The 9821-nt window shown below is 47.2% G+C and overlaps 1 protein-coding gene across 1 annotated transcript in view; it reads left to right on the forward strand.

Moving 5' to 3' along the window:
• MMP2 (matrix metallopeptidase 2) overlaps positions 1-9821 on the forward strand; it is a gene marked incomplete at its 5' end in the record, with an annotated part of 22981 nt that overhangs the window by 2565 nt on the left and 10595 nt on the right. The window contains 3 exons of the mRNA XM_015408771.1: positions 2974-3129; positions 4122-4251; positions 8274-8410. Of these exons, the coding sequence (XP_015264257.1) occupies positions 2974-3129; positions 4122-4251; positions 8274-8410 (423 nt within the window). The remainder of the gene's footprint in view (positions 1-2973; positions 3130-4121; positions 4252-8273; positions 8411-9821) is intronic.

Genomic DNA, 9821 nt, shown 5'->3' on the forward strand with positions numbered 1-9821 from the left:
AACATAATGAGGCCAGGGGCCAGAGGCCAGGAAGTGTGTAGCTACCTTGGTCCACAAGAGGGCAACAACAAGGGCCTATCACTATTTGGGAAGGAAGGGTGAATACCACGGGGCTGGCCAGTCCCACAGGAAACAGGGTTCAGGGGGAAGGACTTTCAAGGTCTTTGAAGAGCTCTCTGAACCCCCACAGCCTAGATCCAAGGAAGATGGATATAGAACGGGAGGGACTTGGCTTGACAGCAGCACATGTGAAAGGGATCTGGGCGTTCTGGTTGATCACAAGCTAAACATGAGCCTGCAGTGCGATGCGACTGCAAAGAAAGCGAATGCAATATTAGGATGCATAAACAGAAGCATTGTGTCCAGATCAAGGGAGGTGGTCGTTCCGCTCTATTCTGCTATGGTCAGGCCTCACCTGGAGTCCTGTGTCCAGTTTTGGGCACCACATTTTAGGAAGGATGTTGACAAGCTCGAGCGTGTCCAGAAGAGGGCAACCAGGATGGTGAGAGGGTTGGAATCCAAGTCTTACGAGGAGAGGCTGAAAGAGTTGGGTATGTTTAGCCTGGGAAAGAGAAGGCTTAGAGGGGACATGATTGCAGTCTTCAAGTATCTGAAGGGCTGTCATGCAGAAGATGGAGCAGATCTATTCTCTCTTGCTCCGGACTGCAAGACTAGATCTAATGGGTGGAAATTACAAGGGAGTCATTACTGGCTAAATATCAGGAGAAGCTTCCTAACTGTAAGAGTGGTTGAGCAGTGGAACAGTCTGCCTCGGGAGGTGGTGCATGCTCCTTCACTGGACGTTTTCAAGCAGAGGCTGGACGACCCTCTTTCGGGTATGTTGTAGGGCTCTCTTTCGGCTACGCTCCTGCAGAGTTGGACTAGATGACCTCTAAGACCCCTTCCAACTCTAACATTCTTTGAGTCTATGTTGTTCAGGCTCCTCCTCCTTCTAGACTGGAGGCTGCTCAGAGAGAAGACAAGGAGGGTAAAGAGAGAAACCCATAGGGTGGAGAAGGAACAGTGAGGCAAGACTACACCCTGGTGCCCCCCCCCCCCCAGCCTTTGTCCCTGCAGGGCAGAGGGAAGGAAACATTCTCTCCTTGCTGGAGGGGAGGAGGAGGAGGCAGGTGAAGAACCAAGCCCCTCCCCTGTTGCACCCCAAACCAGGGGTTTTGGCCAGACCTCCTCTTCAAGCTAGGGTTGCCAGCTCCAGGTTGGGCAATATCTGGAGATTTTGGGGGTGGAGCCTGAAGAGGCCGGGGTTTAGGGAAGGGAGGGACACTCATGGGGTACAATGCCACGGAGTCCACCTTCCAAAGTGGCCCTTTTCTCCAGCTGAACGGATCTCTTTCGCCTGGAGATTAGTTGTAATCAGTGTTCCCTCTAAGATGAGTCAGTGTGAGCTAGCTCACAGTTTTTTAGCCTCCGTCTCACACATTTTTGCCTTACCTCAGGAAGGATGGCTCCAGAGCAAACTAATTTAGGCAGTAGCCAAATCGCTCGCTCACAACTTTAATGCCAGCAGCTCACAGAGTAGAATCTTTGCTCACAGGACTCCAGAGTTTAGAGGGAGTATTGGTTATAATCCCAAAAGATCTCCAGCTACCGCCTGGAAGTTGGCAGCCATACATCAGGCCCACCCCTTCACACCCTGTTCTTTGGGGAAGAAAACATGTCCCTAAATGAGGCCTCCCTAGGTATTTCCCCATTTTCAGAAAGCTTGCAAAATATATCAGATATCCAGAATGTGGTTACATTTGTCCTGGGTTAACCAAAACATCTCCCTCAGCCATTTCCTGCCTTCTCAGAAATACGATGTAGAACATTAAAGTCTGTAGAGAAGGCTGCAAATGAGTCAGGGAGTGTGCAACAGAATGAAGGACTAACCTTCCTATCTCGAGAAATTTCCTAAGAGCTGGCAACCCGTACGCACAGCAAAGATGAGTGCTCTTGAAATGGCACTTGTATAGAACCACAACCCACCTCATGAGACTACACCAACATCTGAGGCAGGAATCATTGAGATCTATTTAAATTTGCACAGGTGTTTTAGTGTAATAATAACTTTTAGAGAGAGAAGAAGAGATTGGATTTATACCCCGCCCTTCACTACCCAAAGGTATCTCAGAGCGGCTTACAAACTCCTTTCCCTTCCCCTCCCCACAACAGACACCCTGTGAGGTAGGTGGGGCTGAGAGAGCTCTTGACAGAAATTGCTCTTTTTCAAGAACAGCTCTTATCAGAACTATGGCTAGCCCAAGGTCATCCAGCCAGGTGCAAGTGGAGGAGTGGGGAATCAAACCCGGTTCTCCCAGGTTAGAGTCCGCGCACTTAACCACTACACCAAACTGGTTTAGTGGTAGAAAACCTGCTTTGCATACAGAAATAAATCACATGACTTTTCTGGATCCATAGGTGACCACAACTCTTGGAAAACTGGCCTGGCCATTTCAGCATCCTGTTCAGAATTCCCTCAGACACCCATTCACACTAAACATAAGCAATACTCACGAGCAGGCTATTCTCTGTTCTCCTACTAGAAGCACACACAAAATTCACGCATATAGTCTAACAGTTGACCAATACTGTGCTAGAAGTGTCTATTCTTTGATGAACCTGTTTGTAAAAAAAACCCACACACCCTATACTTTCTGTTCTGAACATTTTGAGTCCCTGAGCAGTTGGAATGTTTATACGCATTCCTTAACTCGTCAGTAACTTAGGCTCTGGTCCTAAGAACACCTTCTTGGGAGTAAGCTCCACTGAATAACATAAGAATTACTTCCAAGAAGACCTGCTTAGGATCTATTAGCCACGGATGAGAGAGACCTGATTCCAGTATTTTGAAGCCTGATACCTTATGGCCAACTGTGCCAGTGCTGTAAACAATCTCATAACCCTCTCTTCACAAATAGTCATATAGATAATGCGACATTTGAATAACCCCAGAACTGACTTGATTTCTTTCAGGCTACAGTCTTTTCCTGGTGGCTGCTCATGAGTTTGGCCATGCCATGGGGCTAGAACATTCCGAAGACCCTGGAGCCCTAATGGCACCGATCTACACCTACACCAAGCATTTCCGTCTCTCCCAGGATGACGTTCAGGGAATCCAGGAACTTTACGGTAAAGTCAACATTTTTTTTATTATTTTTTGTCATTCTGTGACCTACACCTTTGGTTTCCCTCACGTACACCCTTGTATTGCTGACAGAGAAAACACGGAGGTAGTTGGGTTGACAAAATAGCCCCATATGGTTATTTTTTTAAATTATTCATTCATTTATTTTTGCTGCAAAGAAGCTGATAGCCTCATTTTTTAAACCTCAAATGTGTTGTAATCCCCCCACCTTTTGGTACGGCTAGTAATGTTCTTTTCCACTTGTAGAAAGACTGCAAAGCAATCAGGATTTCTATATTATTATTATTATTATTTTGAAAAGTTATATGCCGCCTCTTCAGAGACCTGCTTGAGAGAGCTCACAAAATGAAAAGAAAACAATGATAAAAAGTAGAGACATCACCCTGCCAACAAAAGTCCGCAAGAAGATCAAATCAGTCAATCCTAAAAGTAATCAACCCTGACTGTTCCCTGGAAGGCCAGATCATGAAACTGAAGCTCCAATACTTTGGCCCCCCAATGAGAAGGGAGCCCTCACTGGAGGAGACCCTGATGCTGGGAAAGACTGAAGGTCAAAGAAGACGGGGACGGCAAAGGATGAGATGGTTAGACAGTGTCATCGATGCAACGAACATGAAGTTGAGCCAACTTCAGAGGACGGCAGAAGACAGGAAGGCCTGGCGTGATCTGGTCCATGGGGTCGCAAAGAGTCGGACTCAACTGTGCGACTGAACAACAACAAAAATGATTTAAAAAAACAATGACGTAAGAATTATCAACAATAAAACAAGCCATAGAACCAAGCTAGGCACATAAAAACACATAAAGCAAGATTCCACAGCCTATAATTAAACTTACATGGATACCAAGTCTCTGATCATCACTGATTTCCCCTCTGCCTGAAAATGATACAGGTTTTCTCTCTTATTGGCTCCTCCACTTGAAAATTCCTTTCCCAAAGGCACTGTTCCACTCTTAACCTTTCTTTCACTTGCAGGAGGTTCTACTGATGTTGGACCAGGCCCGAGTCCGACCCTTGGACCAGTCACACCTGAGCTGTGCACAAAGGACATTGTCTTTGATGCCATTGCCCAAATCAGAGGGGAAATATTTTTCTTCAAAGATCGGTAAGAAGAGAAACGGGTGATGTTTGGTACAGAAGAACGGTCTTGCTAGACCAGACGAGACCAATCTGGGAGAGCCAGTTTGGTGTAGTGGTTAGGAGTGCAGACTCTAATCTGGAAGAACCGGGTTTGATTCCCCACTCCTCCACATGCAGCTGCTGGTGTGACCTTGGGTCAGTTACCAGTTCTTTCAGAGCAGTCCATGAAAGAGCTCTCTCAGCCCCACCTACCTCACAGAGTGTCTGTTGTGGGGAGGGGAAGGGAAAGGAGATGGTAAGCTGCTCTGAGACTCCTTCAGGTAGTGAAGGGCAGGGTATAAACCCGATCTCTTTCACTTCTTATACCCCTCTCTTCCATTTTATACTCACAACAACCCTGTAAGGTAGGCTAGGCTGAGAGTATGACCCACCCAAGGTCACCCAGCAAGCTTCCATGGTAGTTGGGAGGGATTTCATCCTGGAACTCCCAGATCCTATTCCAGTGCTCTAACCACTATGCCGCTCTGCCTCTTGTTTTGTCTTGTTCCTCTTTTGGGATCGGCTTCATTTTCTACCAGGAGCAAGTGTGTCTTCCCTTTATTTATTTTTTTCCTGAAGAAGTGGAGAGGAAGCCCAGCCTTAACTGAACATGCTGCTGATCCCAGTGATAAGAATTCAGCCCTGATGAATATGCCAGTGGTTATTGTGTTGTTGCCGTTGGTTAGAAATTGCATACATTTTAAAATGGCTAGCTCTGTTCCAGTTGTTTTGGAAGCAGCCCTCATTATGTGCCGAAACATAAGAGCTTTGTATGCTTTGAGCAAAACGAAACAACCCATCCGGGCATACTCAGAGGAGGAAACTTCCAAATATCCAGCCACTTAATAGTCATTGCTGGTGCCAGCACGCCCAGACGTCTCTCCCTTATTGAAGCTGCAGCTCTTGAATTTCCCTGCAGGACTGAAATGCTGCTTTCTAGCTCATTAACTCTAGCGCAGAAAGTAAATGGATAGGAACTGCGAACTCGTCCGGTGATTGTTTCAACATGGTTTTGTTCTAAGAACCAAGCCACCACATGTAACATTAGAAATCCATAATTAGATGGCCAGATGTGTATTTCAGCAGTGTACCGCAGCCACGGGAAACGTAAAAAGAGATCAAGGTCACAAAAACTGAGGAAGGGTGTGGCTTGGTTGACTCCTTGGTCTCCTCTGCGCCATTTCACCAATTCGCACCATTTCCCCAATTAAAAATATCCCATCTAGACTGCTTTAACCAGTGATAGGTTAAAAAAAAAAGACAGGCACAATAAAGACAGGCATTGTTGGGAAAAAGACAAGCACAGGTCTTTTTCCATCCTGGGGGAAGACCAGAAGAATGTTGCAGTGGCAAACATGTTGTAGCCATCCCCTTCCCGAGCATCAAGGCCCCAATCCATAGTCCTGGGACTTCTTTATGTTGCTAAAATGCATCTTTGAGAATCCAGTCCCCCATGTCAAATGTAGTTTGTCCCGACTTTGCTATCGGTTTATGGTAGACCCCTATCATTGGAGGTGGGGGAGGTCTTTCGTAAATGGAACGCTGTTATCAGGATATTATCATTAGTGAACATATTATAAATTCTGGTAGAGATAGCCCCAACAGCATCAATTTCTAGTCAACTCATCAGTCCTATAAAGATTTCTGGAGACTATTAAAAAAAAACAAAACACCATAGCATGGGCACATGACCTATGAGCCACAGAGTCTGCAGTTCAAGGTCTGCTGCAAAGTCAAAGTCAGCCAAGCTACGATCTCTTAGCAGCCTATCGTTTGTAATATGAGCATGGTATTAGACTACCTGGCAGACCTGCCAGGGGTCATTTCATAGAAAAAGAGGTGCAGGAGCTCATTAGCATAACTAATTCGCATAACTCATTTGCATATGCCACACCCCTTGACATTTGCATATGCCACACCCCTTGACATCACTGGAAGTGGGTCAGAAGGCAACACCCAGTGCTCAGGCTCCACTGGACTCTTTTGGATTGCTAGCTATTGGGGGGGGAGTGCAGATCTGTCCTCGCAGATGAGGGAGAGCTTGTACCTGAACAAAACTTGGTCTTAAAGGTGCCACTGGACTGTTTTGGGTCAGGGGGGGGGGCTCTGCAGCTTACCTGCCTGCTTCTTGCTCTGACTGAGGGCTGCTGGGAGCAGGGGGTGGGGCTTGTTGCATGTGCCTGCCCCCTGGGCTCTTTACTGCCGGAGCTCCGCTCCTGTGCGCTCCTGCAGGGAATGACCCCTGAGAACTGCTATAAAGACTGAGGCAACAATGTGTGTGTGTGTGACCTTTTATGCAGTTAGAGAAAATGCTACAGAAAAATTACTGGGATGGCTGCAATTTAGTGGAATATTTCGTGTGCGTGTTGACATGGGGTTTCTTGCCCTTTTATTCTTTTCAGAATTTACCATTCACCATGCAGCGTACCTTCTGCGTTTGGTTGCAGGGCATAGGCACCTGCTATTCAAAAAGTCTGGGTAGAAAGCTTGCTAGGAAGTATGCAACTAGTGGTGCAGTTCCTTAGATCCTGATCTATAGGTTTACAATTACCAGGTGGGGACTGGGGAATCTCCCAGAATTATAACTTGATCTCCAGACTATGGAAACTTTTAAAAAGGGATGAGACAGGTTAGACTCTATGGTTAAAAAGGGATTAGACTCTATGGTTTTCCCTCCGATGGTCGTGGCCCCGCCCCCATCGTGCCCGGCGTCCTAACGTCACTTCCTGGTGACGTGTGTGCGGTGCGCGCTTTGCGCACACGCGCTCCAGTCGCCGCCCTGGAGTCCCCCGCTGTGGCAAAGAAACAACTTGGCAACCCTAGGCCTGCTGTGTGGCTTTAAGCCTCTTTCCATCAGTTCAGTGGGGAAGACCCACACGATTTCTTTTGCCCATGTGTTTGTGATTCTGTTAACCCACATTCCATACTGGCGTTGGAGGTGACAGACGCAGCAACATTTGTCCACAAAGCCATGCTTTGCGCATAATGTGTTAAAAACTCCTACGGGGGTCGTGTTCCTGTTAGGGGCGACAGAGTTCTTTTGCTGCCGTTGTTGTTTCCCCACTCCGTCTGAGATCCAGTTGCCATTTCATTGAGCCGAAAAGGGGACCGCGCTAGTTAAAAAACATCAATGGAAGTAGCCAATTTGCTTGACATCTTCCAAATGGCAGCCTCGTCTTATCACCAGGGATCCTGGCCACTAGTTGCTTGTGAAACCACTCAGCCGGTGTGCGTCTCTTTGTGCACCGTACAAAACGGCCCGTTCATCAAAGGGTGCTTCAGAAAAGGGAGAAACGACATCCTGATCCACAGTGGCACCTTTGTGAATATCTGGTGCCTCCTCCCCTTGAGTACCACCACAGAAATCAAACTGTGGCATTTTATTGTGTGTTTTTTTAAACGCTCATAAAGACGGCCCATGCAGGAAACAGCTAGTAAACGACCCCTGTTTTATTCCTCTGATGAATGGTTTGAATGCTCTGCGTTTCATTTACAGCCAAGCTGCTTGATAGATGGTCATTAGATCTGATCTTTCGAGTCGCTATAATCATAATTGTCCAGAGTAATGGGCACCATACAAACGCCACCGATTGCCAAATACGTATCCATCTGTTCAACGTGCAGCAATGGGGGGATGGCTGAAAGGAGTTAAGTGCCTTGTAAATGGGGTTTATTTGCTGGGATAATTGAAGCACCGAATGCAATTTTTGGGGGGGCACTACCCTGAGAATTAATGTGAGCGCTGGAACAATCGTTACAAACAGTTAACGCTGCACATGGTACATGACTATATCTGTTGGAGAGAAGCAGTGCTCGAATTTTGAGGCTTTTTCCTCCCCTTTCAGCTACATACCCAGGTAATTGTATGTTTGTGTCGCTGTTGGGTTTTAATGTGTGTGTACGTGTGTGCGCATCCGATGCACGCATGCGCTTTCGCCGGCCGTAACAAGAAACAGATGTGCCGATGAATCAGCCCTTTGTAAGCCCTTCTGTGATCCTTCTGCCTAGATTCATCTGGAGGACTGCGAACCAACGGGGCCGACCCACCGGGCCTTTGCTGGTCGCAACGTTCTGGGCCGAAGTGCCGGAAAAAATCGATGCCGTTTACGAGGCCCCTCAGGAAGAGAAAACGGTCTTCTTTTCAGGTAGCGTCAACTCGTAAGATGTGTGCAGATGTATTGGGTTTGGTTCACCCCCTCTTAAGCGGCAGCCTGAAAGGGTATCAGTCAACCAATCTGAAAAGGGTATCACGTCTCAAAACCTGGGGAAGTCAAACCCCAGCCGTTGCAGTTATACAAGGGGTTGCCTTCATGGGACCTTAAACTGTATCACAGTTCCCAAGAAATGTTTGTTTTCCTTCCCTTCTGTCTTGCATACATTGCACATATGCAGTTCTATACAGGAATAGTGTTGCATCTTTTCCCCAAAAGCATTGCATTTCAGTCAGTGGAATTCTATATCTCTTGTACAATAGGGACGGTGAAGCCCCCCACACACACACACCCCTTTTAAAGGTGTAGAAAGTAGTGCCGTACAGCTTGTTTGTCTCTCATAGTGACGTGAGCAGAAGGACATGAGAGAAGCTGTGTTGGAGCTGGCCAATCGCCCATCTAGTCCAAACACTCTGTGTCACCCAGTGGCCAAAACCAAGGTGCCATCAGAAGAACAATAAGAAGAGATTGGATATCAGTACCCGAAGGAGTCTCAGAGCGGCTTACAATCTCCTTTCCCTTCCACTTCCCACAACATACACCCTGTGAGCAATGCTCCCTATAAGCTGTGGAGTCTTGTGAGCAAAAATTCTACTTTGTGAGCTACTGGCATTAAAGTTGTGAGCAAGTAATTTGGCTACTACATAGATTAGTTTGCTCTGGAGCCATCCTTCCTGAACTAAGACAAAAATATGTGAACCAGAGGCTAAAAAACAGTGAGCTAGCTCACACTAACTCAGCTTAGAGAGAACATTGCCTATGAGGTAGGTGGGGCTGAGAGAGCACTTTGGAGAACTGCTCGTGAGAGAACAGCTCTGAGAGAACTTGTGACTGACCCAAGGTCACACCAGCAGCTGCATGTGGAAGAGTGGGGAATCAAACCCGGTTCTCCCAGATTAGAGTCCGCACTCCTAACCACTACACCAAACTGGGTCAGGGCCACCAGTGGGGCCAGAACTCCAGAAGCCGGGAAGTCCCAAGCCCTGTAAGAGAAGCTTTGTTTTGGCTCCTCCCACAGTCCATGTAGGTGGAGCTTGTACTTTGGCTCCTACTGTGCCCCATGTAGGAGGACCTTGTGGTATTCCCCCTTTCAGACATGGGGGGGGTGATGACAGGAGGAGGAGTCTCGGTGTGAGCTCCCACTTGTGGCCTGAGCTTTCCACATTGTGCTAGAGACACAGGGAAGAGTTTTGATTCTTGGAATCCCCATGGTGACAAGATGGTCTTAGAAGGACCCTCAGTTCTAGTACAGAACTTTTGTCTCTTGGAAGTTGCCATCTGTTGTTAGTATCTTCTGCTCATGTGGTTGACAGTACCTCATCTTAGGCCGTGTTCATACGAGCCG

The sequence above is a fragment of the Gekko japonicus genome, unplaced genomic scaffold, assembly GCF_001447785.1.
Source record: "Gekko japonicus isolate JY-2015 unplaced genomic scaffold, Gekko_japonicus_V1.1 scaffold2905, whole genome shotgun sequence".
NCBI lineage: Eukaryota > Metazoa > Chordata > Lepidosauria > Squamata > Gekkonidae > Gekko > Gekko japonicus.